The following is a 27,104-nucleotide window of genomic DNA, read 5'->3' as shown; positions in this document are numbered from 1 at the left end:
GGTAATAGGATTCCCCACTTTTCCACCAATATCACATTTCCACGCTGGGTACTGCATTATCACAGAGTGTCGCCAACGGGTATTACAGCCTATGGCCTGAACTGGACAGAGGGAGCAATGCCCCTCAGTGAGGATTCACAGGCCAGAACACAAAATCACAATCATTTCAGCTCAAAAAGAGTCCCATCATCCCACTGAGTCCATGTTAGCTCTTGATAAAGCATTCCAATCAACCCTAGTCCCATTCTCCAGCAAGCTTATTTCTTTAGTGTACCCAGCCAACTTCATTTTGAAATCATTTCCATCATCATCTTGTTAAGGCAGTAAATATCAGTTCATCACTGCTCGCTGTGAGATAACTTCTCATACAACATTCCCACAAATGCTCTTAAATTTGTGTCATCTAATCCACGTATAGCAGCTAATGCAAACTGATTCTCTTGTTTATCTGACCTTAATGGGTCATAATTTTGTACACCTCGATCAAACCCCACCCTCAATTTCTTTTCACTCCAAGAAGAACAACCTCAACTTCTCCAAATTTGTGCTAAAATCCCTCATCTCTGGTATTTTATCTCGTAAATCTCCACAGCAACTTCTCAAGGATCCTCAAGTCCTTGCCGAAATTGTGGAGACCAGAACTGGATTAAAATTCTCTAGTTGTGGCCTAAGCAGAATTTTATACAGGTTCAGTATTACATCTCTTGCCTTTGTGCTCAGTACCTCTATTTATCAGGTCCAGATCTCAAAATGCCCTTCAAAAGATCTATACACACAGTATCCTTGGGGTGCACTTTGACCCAGTACACTATTTAGATTGTGCTATTTAAATGTTTATGCCTTTGCTTGAGAATTTACAGTCATCTTGCACCTTATTTGCATCTAGGGAAGATAACGGCAAGCTGTTCCATTGTCTAACTCAATTCCTGGGATGCAAATCCGAATCCCGACTGGATAATCTATCTGCCCGAAACATAACCAATCTTTCAATCCTGGCTGACAGTTTTCACCCCACCTTGAACTTCTTTTTCAATCGATATTTTGGCAGTATCCATGTTCTTAATGAGTATTCTATTCTTTCTGGAACTTACTAAGTGTTCTAGCCTTACCTGTGCTTTTAAAATAGGTTACACGTTTATTCACTCAGGTTTAGAAGAACTAGGTATGATCTTATCGTAACATACAAGATTCTGACAAGGTAGGTGTTGGGGAAATACTTCCATTCATGAGGGAATATTGAACTTGGAAATATAGTTACATAATGAGGGGACATATACTTAAAACTGCGATATGAAGGAATTTCATCTTCTAGAATGCAGTAAATGCCTGGAGTAATTTTTGTTCTTAAAGGAAAAGGAGGAGCAACGTCTTTAAATACAGGCAGTGACTAGGATCTAGAATCCACTGTGAGAAGACTGTAACTTTCAAAACTGGCTTCAAAATTGAAAAGCAGGGAACGAGTTGGCATCATAGAATTCCCACAGTAAGGAAGCCATTTGGCCCATCGAGTCCACACTGATCCTCCAAAAGGCATTGCACTCAGACCCACTCCCTTAACCTATCCCTATAACCCTGCATTTCCCATGACTCATCCATCTAGCCTGCACATCCCTGGATACAACAAGCAATTTATCATGGCCAAACTACCTAACCTGCACATCTTTGGTCTGTGGAAGGAAATCGAGCATCTAGAGGAAATCTATGCAGACATGGGGAGAATGTACAACTAGCCCCACTAGTCCTGGGGTCATCATAGAAGTTAGAAATTAATTAAGTCACTCAGTGCCGAGTTTACCAGTTTGATGTACTCAGGTTAATAAAAAGTACTGACCAAGTCTTTGTATTTAAAATGAGCTGCCATTCAAGAACCAACATTATCTGTGAAAACCAACTGTTTCAACTACATTTAATGAAGTACCTAACGAATATGTTTCTACCTGAAGCTGGTTTTCTAATTTCAACTGATAAGGACGTTGTTTGATCAGTCCTGACCCTCCCACATCCATATCATGTCTAGCTAATGTAGTACAACCAGGTATATCTCGACAGATTCTCTTATGATTTCTATATAGTCTTGTTAGACCCTACCCGTATCCTTCCTCTAAATGAGGACTTGTGTTGGTAAGTTGAATTGTAGGAGGTTGATTTGGGAGAATTGTCTACATCTCCTTTCTATCTCACCCTTGTCATCTCTATCATCTCCCACAACTCTTACCACCTGATCCACTTAGAACATAAGAACTAGGAGTAGGCACTTCAGCTCCTCGAGCCTACTCCACCATTTGCAATGGCTGATCTCATCTCTGCCTCAACTCCACTTTCCTGCCACTCTGCTTCAGCCTTCAATCCATTTTTTAAGGAAAACTATTTTTATAATTTCCTTAAATTTAGTCAACGCCCCAGCATCCACTACACTCTGGATTCGTGAGTTCCAAATTCACGACACTTTGAGAAAAGTAATTTCTCATCTGTTTTCAATCTGCTACCCCCAATTCTAGGTAAAAACAATGGCTGCAGATGCTGGAAGCCAGATTCTAGATCAGTGGTGCTGGAAGAGCACAGCAGTTCAGGCAGCAATACCCCTTATTCTGTTATGATCTCTCATTCTAGGTTGCCCCATGAGAAAACATCCGTTCTCCATCTACTTTGTCAATCCCCTTTAGCATCTTATGTACCTTAGTTAGATCTCCTCTCATGCTTCTAGACTCCAGAGAACAAAAACCTAAACTGCTCAGTCTCTCATGTCTGGAATCAATCTACTGAACCGCCTCCAATTCAATTACATCCCTCAAGTCAGGAGCCAAAATTGTATACAATACACCAGGCGGAGGATCCTCATTCTATTCCTTGAAATATCATTTCTGTGATCAGGGGTATATCAGAGATGCCATTTTACCACCAGCCAGACTACTGCGACCACTAGGACTCATAACAGCACACAAACCAACAGCCACTCTCAGACAACAACTCACCAGGACGAAGGACCCGAAACCCAGCATGAGCAAAACCAATGTTGTGTCCAAAATCCCATGTAAGGACTGCACAAAGCACTACATAGGAGAAATAGGAAGACAGCTAATGATCCGCATCCATGAACACCAACTAGCCATGAAACGACATGACCAGCTATCCTTAGTAGCCACACACGCGGATGACAAGCAACATGAGCTCAACTGGGACAACACTATTATTGTAGGACAAGCCAAACAGAGAACAGCCAGGGAATTCCTAGAGGCATGGCACTCATCCACAGATTCAATTAATAAGCACATCGACCTGGACCCAATATACCGGCCACTGCAGCGGACAGCTGGAACTGACAACCGGAAGCGGCAGATACAAATCACTACAAATGCCGGAGGAAACATCACAGAAGCACTTCACAGGAAGCTCCCAAGCACTGAGGAGGGCATCTAGAAAGGGGACGAAACGTCTGCAACACAAATTCCCAGCTTGGCGAACAGAACCATAACAACAAGCGCCAGAGCTACAAATCTTCTCACAAACTTTGTTACAATATACTAGTATGCTGCTTCCATTTTCAGTAATGGACCCATACAGCATGGGTATCAAAAGTGTTGGTTTAATTACATTAATGTTTTCCTACTACCTCACATTTATGACATTTTACACAATTACACTAAGTCCTAATGAGGTTTTGACCAGGTAAAATATGTTTCTCAAACAAGTTTTCTACATCTTCTCATGTCCTGCCATAGGAACATCACGTGCCACTCTACCTCCTCACAACATTGGCTAGTACCAGTGATTTTCGATGAACAACTGTTTATTCTGCATCTGAAAAACTAAGAGGTCTCCACTTCCTTTTCAGAATTCTTTAAGTCTTCAGAACTCCTTCAGCCTTTAATAACGTGTGAACTGTCTGTGCTAACTTGTTTAACTCTAGATCTGCTTTCTGAGCTTCAATGAAAGATATGCAAAATATTTCTTTTAAATTCTCTTCATCTTTGAGAGTTTGGCTACCTTAACATTTCTTAACATCTTACTCTGATCTCCGATGATAGGCGTCAAATTCTATTCACCTGTCAAAATTACTTCATTTAACCCTTGCAAATTCAATGTAGGTTTGCTCAGGCGGTTTCCTTCAATTCCTTAAAACATGTATATCAACTTCAGAGATGAATTCATTGCATTCAGTATTAAGTTTTATAGTGTCATAATCTTGAGAAACCTCATCTGACAGCGAAGAATAAACTTTTTGCACTTTACCTGTCAACTTACTCAGCATGGGCAATGTTCAGTGTTTCTTCAGTTAATTCTTTTGTCTCATAACTCATCTTAGTAGGGTCTCTTCAAATTGAAACATTTCCTTACTGAACTTTAGATTATGAACAGGATTCTTGCCATCAGAATCCTCTTTGGTTTCTAGGTTCTCTTAAAGCCATCACCTTTAATGAATCTCCCAGTAACACCATCCTGGGTTTATCATTGCTCAGAAAATAAAATGGCCTTGCCATATAAATACTGTGGCTGCAAGACCAGGTCAAAGGCGAGGACTCCCGCAGCAAGTAACTCACCTCCTGACTTTCCAAAGCCATTCCACTATCGACAAGGCAGAAGTGATGGAATGCTCCCCAGGTGCCTGGATGAGTGCAGCTCCAACAGCCAAGAAGCTTAACACCATCCACCAAAAGCAGCACCCTTGATTGGCACATCCACAAACACTCACACCCTCTACCATCAACACACAGTAGCAGCAGTGTGAATTGAGAGATACAGCAGAAATTCACGAAAGCTTAGACAGCATCTCCCAAACCCAAAAGCACTTCCACCCAGAAGGACAACAGGAACAGATATATGGGAACACTATAACCTGCAAGTTCCCTCCAAGCCATTCACCATCCTGACTCGAAAATATATTGCAGATCCTTCAGTGTCATTGGGTCAAAAATCCTGAAATTCCCTGACAGCACTGGTGATCTACCGACAGAATTTCTACAGCATCAGTGTGGGGAGGTGATCATCCACTAATATCATTTATTGTATCCGTTGCTCCTGATGCGGTCTCCTCTACATTGGGGAGACTGGGCGCCTCCTAGCAGAGTGCTTTAGCGAACATCTCCGGGACACCCGCACCAATCAACCACACCACCCCGTGGCCCAATATTTCAACTCCCCCTCCCACTCTGCCGAGGACATGGACGTCCTGGGCCTCCTTCACTGCCGCTCCCTCACCACCAGAAGCCTGGAGGAAGAACGCCTCATCTTCCGCCTCGGAACACTTCAACCCCAGGGCATCAATGTGGACTTCAATAGTTTCCTCATTTCCCCTTCCCCCACCTCACCCTAGTTTCAAACTTCCAGCTCAGCACTGTCCCCATGACTTGCCCTACCTGTTTATCTTCTTTTCCACCTATCCACTCCACCCTCTCCTCCCTGACCTATCACCTTCATCCCCTCCCCCACTCACCCATTGTACTCTATGCTACTTTCTCCCCACCCCCTCCCTCCTCTAGCTTATCTCTCCACGCTTCAGGCTCACTGCCTTTATTCCTGAAGGGCTTTTGCCCGAAACGTCGATTTTGCTGCACTTTGGTTGCTGCCTGAACTGCTGTGCTCTTCCAGCTCCACTAATCCAGAATGGGGAGGTGATGGCCTAGTGGTATTATCATTGGACTGTTAATCTAGAGACCCAGGTAATGTCTTGGGGAGCTGGGATCAAGTCCCTCCATGGCAGATGTCGGAATTTGAATTCAACAAATATCTGGAATTTAGAGCCCAATGATGACCATGAAGCCATTGTTGATTCTCCTGCTCCTCAGATGCTGCCTGGCCTGCTGTGCTTTTCCAGCACCACAGTTTTCAACTCTTGTCTCCAGCATCTGCAGTCCTCACTTTCTCCTAGCCATTGTTGATCGTCAGGAAAAACCCATCTGGTTCACTAATGTTCTTTACGGGAGGAAATTGCCATCCTTACCTGGCCTACATGTGACCCAAGACCCACAGCAATGTGGTTGACTATTAGCAATTAGAGATGGGCAATTTTTTTTATAAATCAGTTCAATGAGGCAAATAATCACTAACTTCTCAAAAGCAAATAGGGATCGACAATAAATGCTGGGCCAGCCAGTGACACCCACTTTGCATTTTATTTTTGTAAGTTACTTGAATTTAGGACTTAGAAGATAAAGTGAGCAGATAGGTTACTACTCATGTGTAGGGTGGTCACTTTTAAACTAGGGGATATAATCTAAACATTTGAGCCGGTTCTTTCAGGAATGAAATGAGGAAACAAATGACTATTTATTGAGTGAGCTGAAGCGAAGGATGAAATTGTTTTTAAAAAGGTCAAAATGTCCAAATATTTAAATGACTGCATCCGACGAGCTACAAGAACAGAGACAGATTGAAAGTGGATAGCTCATCCAGAAGGGCAGCTCAAAGGCAGAATGCAATGGCCTGAACTACTTCAAAGATATTCATGCATAATCTAATTATTGAGGTGGATAAGATCCACTTTCATTAGTGAAGCTGGACATCTGGAGGGCCTCACTAACCATCTAATCATCTTAAACAATGGTCACAAACTCTGTTGTGAATCATGTTAGAAAATAGCCTAGTTTGTGAGGAAGATCATATATTAGCAAGATCTTTGCATTTAAAGGCATTAATTTCCAAAGTCAGAAGCCAGAAAGGTAAAAGCAGGTAAAATGTGAAAAGGTCTATTTTTCTCATTCTCCAGCCAGTCTGCAAGTATGTCCAGCCTGGATTCTGCCTAGTCAAACCCTAGCCTATAATATAAATTAAGCAGTTGTTGACTCATGAAGAGAAAACAGATCATCCAACAACATACTGAATCATCTCAAAAGAGACTGAGAACAATCACCAAACTCTGCTTAAAATCATCTAGACCATCCACCTACAAGATCCATATACTGTATAATCAACTTTAAGGAGTTTGATGTTCTATACAATAAATACCATTTCTATTTCTTTTAAAACTTACAAACAGAAATCTGTCTTACTGTCACAGTGCAGTTAAGTAATTACTCACTGAAATAATAAGCAAACTCTTTAAAAAATAACAGCTGAGATCAACCAAACTGTGAAAGAGATAGGTACCATTCTACTGTCTCACACTTGATCATACCTCCAAGACAAAAAGCATAATATTTGGAAAGTTTTAGCAAACGTAAGTTGATGCTAGATAAATCTCTAATTTTAAATTTGAGATTGATAAGAATTTTGTTGACCAAAGGTATTGGGGATATGTAGGAAAGAAAAGAGAGAGTTAGGGTGCAGAGCAGACATAGAATATGCTCAAGAGCTAAATGGTTTACTCAGTTCCTTTGTTCTAAGAAAAATCAGAGAAACCTGATTTTTCACTAATTTGGCCCTAAAATAATTCAGTCTGAATCATTTTCATGTGACCAGGTCCTCCAACTTTAACGCAGCAAGATGCCCATGAAACATTTTATAGCAAGAAACAAGAAAACAGATTCAATTATATTTCTTGTGTGGAGGTAACTTGTGCAAAGATTGCAAAGTGATTGTATTTGGTCAGTGCTAATGGACAAATCAGTTTTTCCTTTCTCAAATATAGCTTAATAATCTTAGTATGCAAGCAACTTAGCCAACATCCTACATACAAACTCAAAAGTAGACAAACAACTAGAGAATATAAAGACTTAATTGAACTAAGTGGTATTCATATTTGATACTGCCAAATCTAACAAATGCTTAAGTCTGAGAAAAACACTAGAATTGAGCAGTTAAATCTAAATTTTAATGCTATGCAACTGATAAGTATGTAAATCCAAGGAACAGTTTTAAGAGTAAAATCTTTGAAATTATCAGTACAGTACTATAGAAAATTTGACTGAATAATTTTTAACTATTAAAGCTGTAAAAATGCAAAATATTCAGCACAATTGAAACTCATTTAACATATGCAATTTCCTGCATTGCTTTAATACATTTTGATTTCACTATTAAGCATCTGGTGAGCTATGCCACAGGTTAAAATGGAAATTAAAGAGGTGTATGTAACATAAATATAGTATTACGCTTCAGAAGCGCCAAAAAAAGTATTGTGGAATAAAACCTGCAAAGAAAAAGATACCCCAACACATGGAAAATGCATTAACTTGAAACTTGTCAAAATTTTTACAATGAAATACCAAGAAAAATGCAGTCAAAACTCCAAAGTGAAAATGCTATGGAGTCAATTCAATGACACTTCATCTCTCCCTGAACTCTGGAACTGACGTTACACTGCAGACCAGAAAACACAAGCTCTCACACTGTTGTGAGTGACCTTTACATTTAATCTTTATTCAAATCCATAGAAAGGTCATTTGTTCCAGCACTGTGCAGAGAAGATGCAAGTTTTGAGTGGAAAATGGGAAGTAAATAAAGTAGTGAGCAACCACAAGAATATTGAAAATGGTCACCTTTACATCAACAGTAAACCCATGGTGATTCCAGGGAAGAAAATGGCAGCATTGTATATTGGAGATTTTTAGGAATGCAACTAAAACCTCAAGGGTGCACTTCGTAAGTTACTTGCTGGTAAAAGACAAGCAAAATACTGATGTAATGGCTATTTGGTTTGGTCTTTTGGTCACATAGATTAAGTAAATTTTAGTCCAGGCGTTATGTATGCACATTATTTTTGCTTAACACAAAAAATGGAATTGCCTTCGATCAAAAGTTTTTTAGATCATAGCGAACAAGCTGATTTGTTATACAAGATGGTCCCAGTTTTTAATACCAAAATGCATGTTTAGGTCTATTCTCAGCATATAAGTTGACCCCCATCCCCATTTTTCCACAAATAAATGCTTAGTGCTATTTACATATTAGGAGTCTGCCTCAACTTTCAGCTCTGATATACGCGCTCAGATTAAATGTGCTTCAAGTCAGGACATGAGAGTAGGCAAGCAAAATGGGCCATGTTACCAAGATGATTTGAAGGAATTTAGGACATGCCCACATACACAAAGCAAACCGTACATGGAGACCAACAAACCAAAATCAGTCCTCCTGCACCAAACACTGATCATTCAAAATTTACACTCAGTCTACAAGTTTATCCTTTAGGGAAGAGGTTGGTGTAGCGACATCCTCACTGGTTTATTAGCCAAGTGGACCAGGTTAATGCTGTGGGGGCATAGACTCAAATCACCAATGGGCCCGAGTGGGGCAGTGGTAGCAGCTTTAACTCTAGGCCAGGAGGCCTGAGTTCAAGACCCACCTGCTCCAGAGGTTTATAGCAACAACTCTGAAGATGGCTTGTTGATTAGAAAATACCTTTAACTCAACCCCTTTTTTTTTCAAAGCTTTGAAAGTGGATTTATATGCTATAATCTTCAAGTAATACATCTGAAAGTAAATTTCCACAATGTACTTTCAACACCACCTGAAAATTATTTGGGGAAGAAAGGTACAAAGATGGGAAGTGGTATAGAACACCTGTGTCGATGTGCTTGTGCTATTTAGTGACACGTATATGTTTGAACTCAGAGGTTTTCATGCAATGGATTTGTTAAATCTTGTGCCATGAGAGAAAGACACCACTGGGTACAAAGGAAGGAAAATCAGCAGGCCAAGGGGAACTGCTTTTAATAATTAGTTAATCATACTGTAGAGGGAGACCTGGGGACAAGTCTGTTTCCATGAAAGAAAGTGGCAGATGATAGAAGACAAAAAGTGAATGAAATATTTTTCTACTTACTTTTTAAAAGACTAGTTATTTTTCTTTTAGAAATGTGAGAATTTCTCACATTTAATAATAAATTCTGACCCCATCCCCACCAAAATTAGAAAAATAAATGCCTTCTTGGTAGATTGCCACAGGCAAATTTCAATGAGTCTCACTTGTAGTGTACTGCATATCACAATCAGAGTATATTCCTCAAATAGTAGTTTTCATATGCAAAAAGATCTGCATGTGTCTATCTGCCCTTTAACAAAATACTTAATACAGTACATCTGTATTTATAAAAACCTGATAACTTGTTTTACACATTACACAATATATACAGAAGTAGAAAAATGTAAAAAAAATTAAATTACTATTAACTGGCAAATTTTCAGAAAGCTCTTGCAAAAATATCTTCTCCAGAGGTGTAAAAAAAATGCCAACTGTTAATGGAAGCAAATCTAAACAACGTCACAAGCAATATTTTGGGTGCCTGAAATCCAGATTCATCTTCAAATGTGGCAATTGTTAGAGAAACTGTGATATTTACTGATATTAAGAAACTGACATTGTTGAGTAGTAGTTGAAATGCTAAATACATCTATTTTTATCGATGTCCTCCATATTTGGAAGACCAGTCAATTCGCCCATGTATTGGATGGACTGCAGGCGGACGTGGAATTAACCCACTGATGTTTTTGCTCGATGAATTATATGGCTGACATCCCAACTGTGCTCGATTGGATTTCCAAGTTGCATAACCTGTAGATGAATACATATTTTTAAAAAGTCCTTCCACATAGTTTTGTTGTCATAATTTCTGAACAATTAATCAGCTTCCTATGCACTAATGCACAAGAATTACAATTAAACTTCTCATATTTCTAACACTAGTCAGCATTTGCCAGAATATTAAAAAAAAGGCTGCAGCTCATTGACAATAGGAGAATTAACTTGAAATACACTTAAAGTAAAACTTTATAGTAGTCAGAACTTAAAATTGCACTTCTATTTAAGGACAGCAACTTCTGATCCAAGCTGAGTTTACAGAGTTCAGTCAATGATCCTTTAACAGCCCCCAAACTCTACCATCTATAAAGGGCAGTCAATGCATGAGGAAAGAACCAGCTGCTAGTTCCTCTACAAGTCACAAATTGTCAATTGGAACTATGTCTCCACTCCTTCAGTGCTGCTGTGTCAAAACCTAGAGCTCCCTTCCGAACAGCACTGTGGGTGTATCTGCCAGGTGGACTTGCAATGATCAAGGAAGTGACATATTACTATCCCAAGGACAATGAGTGTTGACCAATAAATGCTGCCTTTAGCAGAATCATTCAGATTTTGGGAAAGAATACAAAGAGTATATGTCACTGAGTCCCTGGGTTAAGGAAACCATGACAGCATCCTACAACTTGCTGTTCAGTGATCCTGGTGAAGATCTTTGTGGACATCATTCAAGAACAGGTTCAGGCTTGGCTTTCTGAAACGAAACTAGAAATCACTGAAGGAATTCAGAAGGTCATTTCTTCAGGGAAATTAGTTCTGTTTTCTCCCCACCAATGCTGCCAGATCTGCTGAGTTCCTCCAGCAATTTCTGCTTTTGTTTCAGATTTCCAGCACCTACTATTCATTGTTTTATTTCAGGCTCAGCTTTGATGTTCGTTAACACCATCTCAGTTGACAAAGTTATTCGGGCCAAAGTACAAAAAGGAGGTATTAGCGCCTGTGAAACATTATTCCAAACAAGAAAAAGGAAAGAAGTGTGTTGAACCTTCTTCGCCATTTTTCTATGAAGTTTAACTGAAAAAGTGCACATAGTCCAATTGAACAAGTCTGTTATACTTACTAGAATCAGTTTCCCCAACGGGTGCTAACCGCACTCTTTGGCCAGCAGATCCAACTTCTTTTTTAAGAAATGATGTGTATCCTCCAGAGGTATCAGTACCAGTTGCATAAACTGAAAAATAAAACACTAACCAATGACAAAAAATACATTTTTCTTAAAACTTAAGCAGAAACAAAAGTTAATTAAGTAATCCCCATAATTTTTATTTTTTTTTAAATTGTATTCATCAGTGACATGTGCTTGCACTAAAATGAATGACATCGGTTTGGGATCATTGCTGGAATCAAATACCTGAGGTAAAGTCTACCCCTCCTAACTAATATCATCGAAATATTTGGGACAGATGAGGGTGAATTGGCCTCCAGCTGGCTGTTTCAAACAGCAGCCAAGCTTAGTCCAACACCACTCACTTTTTATCTGCAGCCCTGCAAGTTCCTCAGCTTCATGTACTGTTACAAAACTTAAAGTGATCTAAGAACATTCAAACAAGAACAGAAGCAGAAGTCAATTTGGTCCCTCAAACCCATTCCAACATTCAACAAGAGTGTACCTGATATGTTTTAAATTTCACATTCCCATCTACAATGATACATTTTAGTTTCCTTGAGCTATGAGAATCTCAAAAATATTTAATGAGCCACCTACATCACCTTGTGAGACTTTAAGAACTTACCTTGAGCATTGGGACCCTCCATTTTTGTTTAGCAACAGGAAGAGCAGGAACGATGACCAGGAGATTGCCGGGAAAGTAAATCACTGCTTAAAGAACTTACCTCGTGAATAGGTGGAGTGCTGCTGAGGAGTGGACACTGCTGAGTAACTCAAGTAATATATTTGGTTGTGTCATCCAATACACATAGTTAGCTAGTGTCTCCCACCCATCTTCCTCTTCTAACAAAAAGAGTTCTGCACGGGATTGGTAAGATAACTAGTTTGTTTTAATTTTTTATTTTTCAATAGTCTCTTTAGGAATTTAGAATAGTGGGAATGGAGGTTAGGGCAGTTGAATGCTCCTGCAGAATGTGGGAGGCAAAAGGTCACCAATAGTGTCCCTGCTGACTTCATTTGCAGGAAGCGCACCCAACTCCATCTCCTCGAAACTTGCATGAGCCAAGTGGAGCTGGAGCTGAATGAACTTCGGATCATTTGGGAGGCAGAGGGAGTTACTGAAAGGAGTTATGGAGGTTAATCACACCTCAGGCACAAGAAAAATGCAAGTGGGTTATAGTCAGGGGACAGAAAAGGAACCGAGAACCAATGCAGGGATCCCCTGTGGCCGTTTCCCCTAAATAACAAGCGTACAGTTTTGGATACTGCTGGCGGGGGCTTGGGGTGGGGGGAGGACACAACTTACCAGGGGTAAGCCATTGGGTATAGGTCTCTGACAGAGGCAGTCCCTGTTGTTCAAAAGGGAGGGGGGGTAGGGGGTGAAAGAAAGGTAGAGCATTAGTCATTGGGCACTCCATTGTTAGAGGGACAGACAGGAGGTTCTGGGTGGCTCAGTGGTTAGCACTGCTGCCTCACAGCGCCAGGGACCTGGGTTCAATTCCAGCCTCGGGTGACTATCTGTGTGGAGTTTGCACATTCTCCCTGTGTCTGCGTGGGTTTTCTCCGGGTGCTCCGGTTTCCTCCCACAGTCCAAAGATGTGCAGCTTAGATGAATTGGTCATGCTAAATATGTACCATACAGGTAGGTGCGTTAGGGGAATGGGTCTGGGTGGGTTATTCTTTGGAGGAACTTGTTGGGCCGAAGGGCCTATTTCCACATTGTAGGAAATGAAATCTCAAGAGAGAGACTCACTATTGGTGTGTTGCCTCCCAGTTGCCAGGGTCCGTGATGTCTTGGATCATGTTTTCGGGATCTTCAAGGAGGAAGGGAGCAGCCCCAAGTCGTGGTCCACATAGGCACCAACATAGGTAGAAAAAGAGATGTGGATTTAAGGCAGAAATTCAGGGATCTAGGGTGGAAGCTTAGAGCTAGAACAAAGAGTTGTCATTTCTCATTTGTTACTCGTGCCACGGGTTAGCGAGGCAAGGAACAGGGAAAGAGAGGTGACAGGAATGGTGCAGGAGGGAGTGACTCAGATACCTGAATAATTGGGGCTCATTCTCAGGTAGGTAGGACCTCTACAAACAGAATGGTCTACACCTGAACCAGAGGGGTACCAATATACTGCGGGGTAAATTTGCTAATGTTCTTTGGGAGGGTTAAAACAAATTCAGCAAGGATCCTGTGTAATCGTAGGTCAAGTGTCCAGGAAGTTGAGAGTAATGAGGTCAGAAATAAGGTTTCAAAGTCAAAAGAGTGCTCGACAAGCAGGAAGGTGGTTTGAAGCACGTCTATATCAACGCTAGGAGCATCCGGAATAAGGTGGGGGGGGGTTAACTTGCAGCATGGGTTGATACCTGGGACTTCAATGTTGTGGCCATTTCGGAGACATAGTTGTTGCAGGTTCCGGGATTTAGATGTGAAGTACAGAGAAGATGGTAAACGAGGGTGAAGTGTGCATTGTTAATCAAGGACAGTATTACGATGGCAGAAAGGAAGTTTGAGGACTTGTCTACTGAGGTAATATGAGCAGAGGTTTGAAACAGGAAAGGAGAGGTAACCCTGTTGGGAGTTTTCTATAAGTCTCCGAGTAGTCCCAGAGCTGTAGAGGAAAGGATTCTGGATAGGAGCCAAAGTAACAGGGTAGTTGTTATGGGGGACTTTAATATTCCAAATATTGACTGGAAGTACTACAGCTCAAGTACTTTAGATGGGTCAGTTTTTGTCCAACGTATGCAGGAGGGTTTCCTGACATAGTATGTAGCCAACAAGGGACAAGGCCATAATGGATTTGGTACTAGGCAATGAACCAAGCCAGAGGATTTGGAGATAGGTGAGCACTTTGGTGATAGTGACCACAATTCAGTTACATTTAGTTTAAAAATGGAAAGGGATAGGTATATACCGCAAGGAAAGAGTTATAGCTGGGGAAAAGGCAATTATGAAGCGATTAGGCAAGATTTAGGATGCATAGGATGGAGAAGGAAACTGCAGGGGATGGACACTATTGAAACGTGGAGCTTGTTCAAGGAACAGCAACTGCATGTCCTTGATAAGTATGTACCTGTCAGGCAGGGAGGAAGTGGTCAAGCAAGGGAGGTGTAGTTTACTAAAGAGGTTGAACCTCATCATGAGGAAGAAGGAAGCCTATGTTAGGTGAGATGTGGAGGCTCAGTTAGGGCGCTTGAGAGTTACAAGTTAGCCAGAAAAGACCTAAAGACAGAGCTAAGAGCCAGGAGGGAACATGAGAAGTCGATGGCATCAAGAAAAACTTTAAAGCTTTCTATAGGTATATCATGAATAAAAGAAAGGCTAGAGTAAGACTAAGGCCAATCAAGGATGATAATGGGAATTGTTGCATAGAGTTGAAAGAGATAGGGGAAGCACTGAATGAGTACTTTTCCTCCGTATTCACACTGGGGAGAAAAAAACATTATCAAGGACAATACTGAGATACAAACTATTAGACAAGATACGACAGAGGTTCATAAGGAGGTGATGTTAGCAATTCTGGAAAGTGTGAAATAGACAAGTCCCCTGGGCTGGATGGGATTTATCCTAGGACTCTCTGGGAAGTCAGGGAGGAGATTGCAGAGACTTTGGCTTTGATCTTTACGTTGTCATTGTCTACAAGAATAGTGCCCTAAGGATAGCAAATGTTGTCCCCTTGTTGAAGAAGGGGAATAGAGACAACTCTGCTAATTATAAACCAGTGGGGCTTACTTCAGTCATGGGTAAAGTGTTGGAAAAGGTTATAAGAGATAGGATTTATAATCATCTAGAAAGGAATAAGTTGATTAGGGATAGTCAACACGGTTTTATGAAGGGTAGGTCATGCCTCACAAACCTTGAGTTCTTGAGAAGGTAACCAAACAGCTGGATGAGGATGTGGCCTTGTCCCTTGTTAGCCCGTCTACATACCATGTCAGGTTGTTGCGGAGTATATAGATTTCAATAATGTGTAGGAATTACACAATTACAGAGGCATGGAATTGAGAGTGATTTAGCAGTATGCATCAGAAATTGGCTAGCTGAAAGAAAGAAGGGATGGGTGATGAGAAATATTTATCCTGGAGTTCAGTTACTTATGGTGTACCAAAAGGATCTGTTTTGGGGCCACTGTTGTTTATCATTTTAATAAATGACCTCGATGAGGGTGTAGAAGGATGGGTTCGTAAATTTGAGGATGACACTAAGGTCAGTGGAGTTGTGGATAGTGCTGAAGGATGTTGCAGATTACATAGGGACACAGATAAGCTGCAGAACTGGGCTGAGTGTTTAATGTGGAAAAGTGTGAGGTGATTCACTTTGGAAGGAACAACAGGAAGAAAAAGTACTGAGCTAATGGTAAGGATCTTGGTAATGCAGATGAGCAGAGAGATCGCGGTGTCCATGCACATAGATTGATGAAAGTTGCCAGCCTGGTTGATCGGGCTGTTAATAAGGTATATGGTGTGTTAGCTTTTATAAGTAGAGGGATTGAGTTTCGGAGCCATGAGGTCATGTTGTAGCTGTATAAAACTCTGGTGTAGCCGTACTTAGAGTACTATGTACAGTTCTGGTCACCACATTATAGGATGGTTGTGGAAGCTTTGGAAAGGGTTCAGAGGTGATTTATCAGGATGTCGCCTGGTATGGTGGGAAGGTTTTATGAGGAAAGGCTGAGGGACTTGAGGCTGTTTTCATTTAAGAGAAGAAGGTTGAGAGGTGACTTAATTGAGACATAACACAATCAGAGGGTTAGATTGGGTGGATAGTGAGACCCGTTATCCTCGGACAGTGATAGCCAGCATGACGGGACGTAGCTTTAAATTGAGGAGTGATAGCTATAGGGCAGATGTCAGAGGTAGTTTCTCAACTCAGTAGTAGGGGCATAGAACGCCATGCCTGTAACAGTAAGTAGACTTGCCAACTTTAAGGGCATTTAAATGGTCATTGGATAAACATATGGATGAAAATGGAATAGTGTAAGTTAGACGGGCTTCAGATTGGTTCCATAGGTTGACACAACATCGAGGACCGAAGGGCCTGTACTGCGCTGTAATGTTCTATTAGTTCCAATGGTACATTCTGATTCTGATTCTAGATAGTGCAATCCAGATCCTAAATATTTATCATGTCCCTCTGAAATCTTTTACAAGTGATTTAGAAAAAGCTCCCAGTCGGGCACAGGAACTGCTGTTTCCTCTCCAAATCCTGTCTCCTTGTAAATATCAATCATTCCTGCAAAAACAATCCTGCTTTTCCAAAATCACCTAACATCCAAACATCCCTCAAACCTGGCTGCTTTCTATAGGTCTTTGTCCATCTTTCCTGAATTGCAGTATCAAAATTGTCTATTATATCACTTATTTTATGAAGTTTAACATGTTGTCTGCCTCTACATTCTATTCCTATAATTAAAAAACAAAGTAACCCATGAGACTTTTAACCACCGTATCAACTTGTCCTACCATCTTTACAATGTGTTTGACACCACACTTGTTTCACATCCATACTTTCAAAGCCATGAAATGTAGATTTGAATCATCTTTCCACGTGAGCTTTTGCAAAGCACAACACTCCACACTACATTGTGTTGAACTAAATGTCCCATACTCTGCCCATTTCACGAATCTCTCTATGCCATTCTAATGTCAACAAATTGCAAAGTTCCCTGCTAAAATCCATAGAGATGTCCGTTACATTACCGTGATCAATCTTCTCTGCTACCCCAAAGAATTTAGTCAAGTTAAATAAACAATTTGGAATGAAATGCAATCACTGAATAAGACAAAATTGAAATTATAGTTAATCTACATGACAGAATAATTAATGTCAATGTATAAATATAAACTGCACATCACATGACTTAAGCTCCATATTGACTGGTTTAACCTCGTAAGTCCAACCTTGCAGTATCAACGATCATTTTTCCTATTTATCAAAATCAGTCATCTTTATGATTCAAAATGAGACTGACAATTATGGATCTTTAAGTGCTCAGGACTTCTCCTGTATGACAAACTGGAACTAGGTACACACTTATTACCTTCGTTCAAAGTAAATGTCAGTAAATGTCCCAACATTTTGAACTTGAACCAGATTTCAAAACAGGTGACAGTGCATTGCTGTCTCTTTCAGATTTTCATCTGTTCATTTGCAGTAGATTATTGAATAACTATTGGTGCAAAATGGTTTTATAATAGGAAAGACATTTAGAATTTTGTGAAGTGGACATGGAAAATTAGTTGACGGTAGTGTCCGAAGTCAAATTGTTTCGATAAGCACTACGTGTACTGTATTAGAAACTGAATGGTGTCACACGGTCGTAATGTTTACTTGTACCTGTAGATATGTTGCATGAAATTCTGTGGTAAATTCACGATAAAAAAAACCAAATCTATTTCTAGGTAAAAACTGCCAAATTAATGTATAAATTGCAACAAGCTACTTCCTCATTCATTATGATGTATCCATCCTTTCCCACCCACAGGTCAAATTTCCGTATCAACCCCCGGTCACCGTTGAATAGGTATTGAGTGCTGCACCCCACTGAGAAATAGGAATATCCTCAAGTTCAGAATAAGTAAAATTTCACCTTCCATACAAAAGATGCTCCAATTCAGCTGCCTTCATTTCCTGATCCATCAAACCTAGTGTCTGACAAACCCAATAGCTACAGATACCTTAAAAGCCACCTTACTCAATTTCTCCCTTGGTAAACACCATTCTCATCAGATACGAAACCTCATGCACCTTCGATGCCACCTCTTCCTTCCCATAGCCAGATGCAATGAGATGTAATGTTGCAGTCTAACAAAGAAACTGTATCAATACGGCACCTTTCAAAATGTTGCCACTTTTTATGTAGGAAGTATATCAGCCAGTTTGTGCGTAGCCAGTCCCCCCAAAAAAAACAAATTCAAAAGTAAAAATATGCATGTATATTTGATTTGAATTCCCTTTCCTGCTAGGGCCTTCTCACTCTCTTGCCCTGCCATTATCCAATAGAAAACTCAATGAGTTGCACCAATGAGAGCTGAAATTAAAAAATGGATATCAATAGTACGGATAAATGTGCTTCAAATTTTAAATAAACATGAAGTAATGAAATGATTGATCACATTTTCCCTTGACTGCAGTGTAGAATTCTAGCATGTATTCCAGACCAGTTTTTGAGTTCCCATTGTCAAAACAAGATGGATCTTCCATGAATTAGAATAAACTAAAATGGCTGAAATCATTGAATTACTTCTGATTTTTCCAACAATTCCACAGCTAAGCAGCATAGCAATCTCTTCAATTTGTTGGACACCACTACAAACTTGAGAAACAGATACATTGAGAGTTTGGAAAATGATACCGAAAGACCTTCAGAGAGTTGCTGCAATGTATCCAGTGGACAGTACATGATCAGTTTACGTAAAGGAAAAGAATTACAAAACATAGTAGGTCTTTGGACTCTGGCTAATTTGAGATGGAGGATAGGAAAGAAATTGTGGCTCTAAGAGCTACTCCTTTTCTTAAAAGTTATTTTCAGTGTTGGAGCTGATTTCCTTGAATTCTTGGAGCAGTAATTAGGAAACAAAAATCAAAACAGCACTTTAAAAAAGGAAGAAGAGAAACAAAGGCAGTGACCACACGGGAAGTGAAACAGGCGGAGAACTCAACCTGCAGAACTGCCTGCCCCAGCAAGGAGTTCATAGCTGACTGCCTCTGCTGTTTCATTTCAAGTATCTCTGGACATCAGAGTTAGTCTAAGAAAAATAAACAAAAGCGTGAAATTCACAGATGACCTTCCAGATACCTGTGTGGGGGAGTTCACAGCAGGGGAGCAGTTAAATGGCTAGTTTTTAAAGTGGAACTACTTTTTTCATACAATAGGGAGTAGAGTGAGTTTTTTTTATGATATGTTTTTGTTGAGATCTGTCCCTTGAAAAAACAAAAAATATAAAACCGATGTCTTAAGTTAGGCTGGAGCAGTAACACTGGGCTATTTTTTGGGTTTGTAGATTGTTAAGGTGTAAAGATACCTTTAGTAGAGTGATGTGCTGAGAATGAGAGAGATTAGGGAGAGTTCCCATGACTGAAGGAATTGTGTTTGGTTGTGAATCCTAGCGGATTGCATGGGTAGGTTAGAACAGCAGTTAGAGGCAATGATGAATTTACAGGATCTGGGGGTGTGAAGGGAATTTTAGGATGGGAAAAAAAACAGCAGATACTATCAGGTAAATGGGTTACCTCCAGGAAAAGGTAGGAGAGCAAGGCAAGTAGTGCAGGAGTCTCCTGTGTCTACCCCCATCTCAAACAAGTATGTTGTTTTAGAAAATGTAGGGGGTGATGGTCTCTCACAAGTAGCACTGACAGCCACGTTTTGGTAACAAGACTGCCTCTAACTTAACAGAGGGTATGTTCAGTTCCAAGTGATCGATTGTGAAAGGACTACCTCGTCAGAGGCATAGACAGACATTTCCATGGCCAGAGAGACAGCAGAATGGTGTGTTGCTTCCATGGTGCCAGGATCAAGGATATCCCAGAGATGGTGTAGAATATTCTCAAAGGGGTGAAGGAGCAGCAAGAGGTTGTTGTACACATTGCAACTAACAACAAAGGATGAGAAAAGCACAAGATTCTGAGGACAGAACACAGTAAGGTGGCAGAAATTTAAAAAAAGGAGGGCGTCAAGAGTAGTAATATCACGATTAGTGCCAATGCCATAAGCTATTGAGGTTTGGAATAGGAGGATAAAGCAGATGAATGTTTGGCAGAGCAACTGGTGCAGGGGAGAAGGATTCACATTTTTGGACCATTGGAACCTCTTCTGAGGTAGAAGTGATCTGAGGACAGATTACACGTGAATTATGTGTAAGAGATCTGCATAATTGCTGAAGCCTCACCCCGCCGCTGTTTCACTTCCATGAGTTGACAGAGCGAACACCTGCTGAGTCCACCCCCCCATTCAGGAGACTAGGCAACACAATGGGTCAGTAAACTCCTGCCACCTCCCCCACCACCACACCCTATCCCGGACTCCCCCACCACCAAACACCGTGTGTTTTCAACTTTGCTCATTTCCAGCCAGCAGATGGAGTGAAGCAACCAGATACCTCTTATCCCCAATGGGACTCCAGAACAAAATGAATAAACGGCATGGAGAAGGCAGCTGGACTGGACACCAACAATAGGACTGCTGCTGCCTTTTTTTCTGGTGGAGAAAGAAGGTGGATTGAGTCTCAAAATAGCACACAAACACACACTTTTTGACTACTTCCCACTCTGTCCTGGGCAGGACAATGTTGGAGGAATTATATTGGGGGGGCGGGGGGGGGGGGGGGGTTCTGGCCCTGGAACGGCGAGTACAAGCCTTAATCAAGGCCATCGGAAGAATATCCACCTGATCGGGCTGCTGGAGCAGTGAGAGGGAGGGCAGCTAGTCAACTTCTTGGGCGATGGCTCCCAGCTTCTTGAATTTATTTGGCTCTTTCTCAGGAGTACAAAATCAATTTTACAAAATCATGCCTGTCGGGGGTCTAACTGGAATACCTGATCTTGGGGGTGAAATCAGATTCCCTTTCAGATGGTCACAGGGAGGTTTCTTGTATTTAGGTATTTTTATCACCCCCACTTTTGAGCGATTATATCAAGCTAACTTTGTGCATTTGCTAGAGGACCTTCAGCACTGGAACTAATCTTCCGATATCCTGGTTGGACAGAACAGCTTTGGTTAAAATAAATATTCTTTCTTGTTTATTATACCCCATGTGAATGTTCCCTTTGATGTTGCCTCAGCAGGCACTATGGAGTTGGCTCAGTTAACTCAGTGAGTTAACAGTTGACTCAGCTCTTTTATCTCGCGTCACAGGTGGCCTCTTTTAAGCTCACTCAATTGCAGCTTCCACAGGGGATGGAGGAGTGTAGATTTTCCAGACTTTAAAAAACACCAACTAAGTTCCCTACAATCTTATGCGGCTGATTGGGCTTGCCAGAACCCATAGTCAATTTTGCTGAATATAGAGGGCTCCCGGGTAAAATATCCCCTCATTAATCTGTTGATCACAGACAAGTTGAGGACTATTATGGACAATGGCAGAAATCCAATTGTCCTTAACACAGTTAAAACATGGAGAATGGTGCGACATAGTAAAGCAAAATTTACAAGAAAACTTTCCCTTTTTACCCCCATAGTGGGAATGCCAGGATTCCAATGGGATTGATGGATTCTGGCTTTAGGCTCTGGGAGTCCAGAGGAGTTTCCTGTTTGAGAGACTTATTTGAAGGGGAGATCATGATGGTTTTCAAGGAGCTGAGTCAGATATATGAGCTATCTAGGAAGGACCTCTTTTGTTACTTTCAGAATAGGGACTTTCTACAGAAAAAGTCTACATTAATGGTTAATCCCTATAAGTCGAATATGGACAGGAGCGGGCTTTGATCCATAGGCACTCTCTTGATCAGCACCCTCCATTATTTATTAGGAGTTAGTGTCTCGAAAGACATCAAGTTGTTGTGTAGAATCTGAGCTCAGGAACTGGGGCTAGAGATCTCACCAGGGGAGAGGGAGGATATCTGGGAGAATGTAAGGAAGACTTTCATTTGCAATAGGACACAGGCTATCCAATTGAAGGTACTCAACCAGGTCTATTTGGCACCAGAATGGCTTGCGAAATTTAAGACTGGAGCATCCCCAATGTGCCCAGATGTAAAAAAGGTGTTGGTACTCTTACTCATGGCTTGTAGTCATGCCACAAGCTTCTTTAGGTATTGGGGCACATTGCGAGTGTTTTGGAAGGGGTCTTGGGAACCAAGATCAAGATAGATCCAGTGTCTCTCTTCCTGGGTTTACCTAATCTTCCCTTTATGGACGTGCATGGGAAGAAATTGTTTAGTATTCTTTCATTTTGTGCAAGGAAGAACATTCTGATGAGCTGGGTGTTGGAAGATCCCCCAGGACTCTCAGGGTGGTGTAGGTTAGTTATGGAGCACATTCCCCCTAGACTTCCTTACAAGGAAATTGTTTTATAGGACGTGATGGCCCTTTGTGAACTATATATCCGCTGACTTAATGGCTATATCGGTTAGAGCCTTTGTGTAGCCATGAGAGCTGTGTCTGGCGGCCCGGGAGCCCCTGGGAGGAGGAATTCTGAACAAATACGGGAGGCCAACTGATGCTCCTGGTGATGGGGAGCTTTGGTTTGGATTGCACTGAGTCTTGTAACTTAGTTTAATTGGCCTTGGTTCAACTTTGTTTAATTTAGTTTCTTTTTGTTTTGATTTAGTTATTTGTTGAATTGTAGTTGGTGCAGAGTTTTTTTCTCTTAAATTGTTTGTGGAGTGGGGTAGTAGTTTGTTTACTGTTGTTATATTGCAAGATTGTTCTATTATTTTGTAGTAATTTTATATTTTTTGTAAAAAATTCAAAATCATCTTCTCAATAAAAATATTTATAAAAAAAGGAACCAGGGCATTGAGTTGTCGTCAAAATCCAGCGACCAAAAATGCCCGCTAAGGAAGAAAATCCAACATCGTTGTCAGGTCTGGGTTTTAAGTCAAAGGCAATGGACCCTGATATGTGGGAATAATACTGCAGACTTGTGCTCCAGAACGGCCACACCCTGCGTCAAACTGTTCAAGTGCAGCTGCAACATTGACATCGACCTGACAATGTGGAAAATTGCCCAGGTTTGTTTGTTCACAAAAAGCAGGACAAATTCAATCCTGCCAATTACTAAACAAACAGTCTAGTGTCAATCATCAGTAGAGTGATGGAAAGTGTTATCAACAATGCTATCAAACGGAGCCTGCTCAGTGATGCCTAGTTTGGGTTTCACCAGTGTCAGTCAGCTCCTGACCTAATTACAGCTTTGGTTCAAACATGGACAAAACAGGTGAATTCAAGAGGTGAAGAAAGAGCGATAGTCCTCGACAACAAGGCTCCATTCAATCAAGTGTGCCATCAAAGAGCTCTAGCAAAACCGAAATCTCAGGAATGAGGAGGTCATTTCTCCGCTGGTTAGAGACACACCTGGCACAGAGGAAGATGGTTGTGATTGGTACAAGTCAGTCATCTCAGCAGGAGTTCCTCAGGGTAATGACCTTGGTCCAACTATCTTTAGCTGCTTCATTAACAACCTTCCCTCCATCATAAAATTGGGGGTGGGGGGGGGGGGGGGGGGGGGTTGTTCTGCACCATTCGCATGTAAATATTCAAATGCAACAAGACGTGGACAACAGCCAAGCTTCGGCTGACAACTGGTAAGTAACATTCCTACCACACAATGCCAGGGAATAACCATCTCCAATAAGAAATGTCTTGATATTCATGGCATTACCATAATTAAATCAGGCATGACATTACCATTGACCAGAAATTCAACTAGACTCACCATATCAATACAGTGGCTTCAAGAGGTGGGCAGAGGCTAGGAATACTGCAGCAAATAACTCACCTTCTGACTCCCTAAAGCTTGCACACTATCTACAGACACAGTCAAGTGTGCGATGAAATACTCTCCACTTGCCTGGATGGGTGCAACTGCAATAGTACTCAAGCAGCTTGACCTCACTTAGGACAAAGCAACCCACATGACTGGCACTATACCCATTCTCTCCACCACTGACACTCTGTAGTACACATTGCTGCTATCAACAAGATGCATTGCAGAAATCCAGCAACTATCATTCAACAACACCTTCCAAACCCACACCCATCATGAAGAACAAGGGCAACAGATACATGTGAACACCACCACTTGCCAGTTCCCCTCCAAGCCACTCATCATCCTAACTTCAATGCATTTCTCACTTTATTCAATTTCACTGGGTCAAAATCCCAGAATTCCTTCAATAATGGCAGTGTAGGCCTACCAACAGCACATGGACTTCAGCAGTTCAAGACAGTAACTCACCATAACCTTCCAAAGGGCAACTTGGGACCGGCAATAAAATGATGGCCAACCAGTGATGCCCATGTCTCAAGAGTGAATGTAAAGAAATGTCTAAGATATTGCTTTATGGATTCAAATTACAAAAGCCAACAAAAATGTCATAAGTTTTCCTATGACAGCAACTACCTTCCCAAGAGTAAAAGGAATTACTCTTTTCAAAGTCTACAGGATGTCACAGTTTATGTAATTGTCCTTGAGTTTCTAATTCTACCTGCGCCAAACAGATGCAGAACGGATGCAATTAATGCTCAGTGAGGAAAGATGCCTCATCTGGGTTCCATTGATCTGCTCAAAAGTACGGACGACAACATGAGTGGTGTTGGAAAAGCACAGCAGTTCAGGCAGCATCCGAGGATGCTGCCTGAGCTGCTGTGCTTTTCCAGCACCACTAATCCAGAATCTGGTTTCCAGCATCTGCAGTCATTGTTTTTACTTAACATTAGGGTGCTGTTTCACTGTCAGTCCTAGAATAGTTAATACCACAGAAGGCTATCATAGAATATAGTACAGCAAACATTTTAATAAGTGGCCCCTTTGGAACCAGGAGTGTGCAGGTTGATCAAGAGATCCACATAATCAATATAAACACAAACTAAGTAACAGAAACTTAATGCAGGACTACATACATCACTGTTATACTTTATTTACACCATAAATCACAAATAATAATGCAACTTTGCCTTAAATAATACTTAGCAGCAGAGCATCTTCTTCTTCATACCCTCAACTAACTACTCAGACATCACCGAGATCGCGATAATATCACAAATGTCTCATATTTCAGGTACAGAAATTTTGCCACTTTATCAAGACTGCTGAGTCATAAGGTGCCGGTTAAAACAAAGTTTGCTGTACCTCCATACTGACCTTAGGATAAGACAATTGCTTAAGGTGGTTTTTGAAAAGGTTTAAGACCAGATTGTTTACTCTCAATGATAAATAGTTAAACAGCTCTTAAAAAGATTTGGATATTTTGCTAGTTGAGATATATGACAATCTCAAACTGCATATCTATAAAACAAGAACAGTACAACACAGGTACGGGCCGTTCAGCCCACAATTATGCATCAAACATGACAAATTAAACAAATCCCTTCAGTCTATTCTTAGTCCATATTCCTCTGTTCCTTGTATGCTTATCTAAAAGTTCCCTAAACACCCCTGCCGTTTCCACCTCTACCACCACACCTGACGAAACGTTCCAGACTCCTACACTCTGAAAAAAGCGATGTTCTCTGAACTTTGGTCCTCTCACCTTAAATGCATGTTCCCCCCAGGTGAGACATTTCAGCTCTGGGGAAAAAGGAAAACAGGATTCGGACCGTCAAGCCTACCTATACATCTCAATTGTATGGATGTTTACCCTGTATCCCCTCAGCCTCCACCACTCCAGAGAAAACCTGAGTTTTTCTAGCCTCTCCTTAGAGCTCATACCCTGTAATCCAGGCACCATCCTTGTAAATCTATTCTGTACCCTCTCCACATCGTTCCTGTAATGTGGCAACCAGAAGCGAACATAGCACACTACGCATGGCCTCACCAAAGTCTTATAAAGCCACAAAATGATATCCTGACTCTTACAGTCAATCCCCTAACCAATAAAGGCAAGCATGCTATATAACCTCTTCACTTGCGTGGTCACTTTCAGGGAACTATGGACCTGAACCCCAAGATCCCTCTGTACATCAATGCTGTTCAACTCCACTGATCTTTGTATAATCTGCAAACTTACTAACCCACCCATCTACATTTTCATCCAAGTTATTTACATATAATCACAAACAGAAGTCGCAGTACAGATCCCACCAGAAGTCACGAACCTCCAGCCAGCAAAAGACCCTTCCACCATTACCCTCTGCCTTCTATGGGCATGCCAACTCCGGATCCAAGTGGCCAAATCACCATGGATCCCATTCATTTTAATCTTCTGGATCAGCCTACCAAGAGGGACCTTGCTGAATGGAATGTTAGCTTATACAGAGAAAAATTGAGAAACATGCTTACTTCAGTTTCAGCTTCTGGAAAGATTAAATGGCGCTAATATAAAAGTGAATCACAACTGAAATTTTGTTAAGATATTACAAGCAAGACATACATCCTCCCATCACCAAGGCAAAATGCTGCCAAAAGTGAGCAAATATCACAAAAGATTTTAATAAAACAGCCCAAAATTTCTAGGGATCTTCAGATGCATGCAATTTTAGAACGTGTACTTACCAACAGTAATATGAATATTGTGCATTGTATATTGTAGGCAACTGTGTTTTGAAATTACTGGAGCTTTGAATCAAAAACAATTTCCCTGAAAAATAATACATAGGAGCGAACATAATGTAACTTCAGTACCTGCATTGCTGATAGGAAGAGTTCCTCCAACCACTCCTGAAAGTTTATTGGAAAGATTAGAATTGGCCCAGGGACTGCGAGCATTGAAATCTTTACCTGCATTGGCAATTGGGGTGCCCTTGGCATTTATTCCTACCGGATCAAAAAGACCACTATTATTAAAATTGTAATGATTGTCCACCAGTTTCAATAATGTAAAAATGAAAGCCAAAAAATATATTTTTTTTAATTTTAAAATTAAGATTATTTTAAATGCCTTCAGATTATCCAGTT

The 27,104-nt window shown here is 40.9% G+C and overlaps 1 protein-coding gene across 6 annotated transcripts in view; it reads right to left on the bottom strand.

Annotated features, from left to right (window-relative positions):
• Nucleotides 1-7,871: 7,871 nt before the first annotated feature.
• Nucleotides 7,872-27,104, bottom strand: part of LOC132834225 (serine/threonine-protein kinase ICK-like) — a 76,273-nt gene continuing 57,040 nt past the window's right edge. For 5 of the 6 annotated variants that reach the window (XM_060852918.1, XM_060852908.1, XM_060852899.1 and 2 more), the window contains 3 exons: nt 26,832-26,963; nt 11,511-11,621; nt 7,873-10,426 (listed from right to left, as the gene is read on the bottom strand). In XM_060852918.1, the coding sequence (XP_060708901.1) occupies nt 10,272-10,426; nt 11,511-11,621; nt 26,832-26,963 (398 nt within the window). In that variant the 3' untranslated portion in view covers nt 7,873-10,271. Of the gene's footprint in view, nt 10,427-11,510; nt 11,622-26,831; nt 26,964-27,104 lie in introns of all 6 variants that reach the window. The other variant, XM_060852934.1, reaches the window with a different exon arrangement.

The sequence above is a fragment of the Hemiscyllium ocellatum genome, chromosome 3, assembly GCF_020745735.1.
Source record: "Hemiscyllium ocellatum isolate sHemOce1 chromosome 3, sHemOce1.pat.X.cur, whole genome shotgun sequence".
Classification (NCBI taxonomy): Eukaryota; Metazoa; Chordata; class Chondrichthyes; order Orectolobiformes; family Hemiscylliidae; genus Hemiscyllium; species Hemiscyllium ocellatum.
This window is presented reverse-complemented; position numbering and strand designations above follow the sequence as displayed.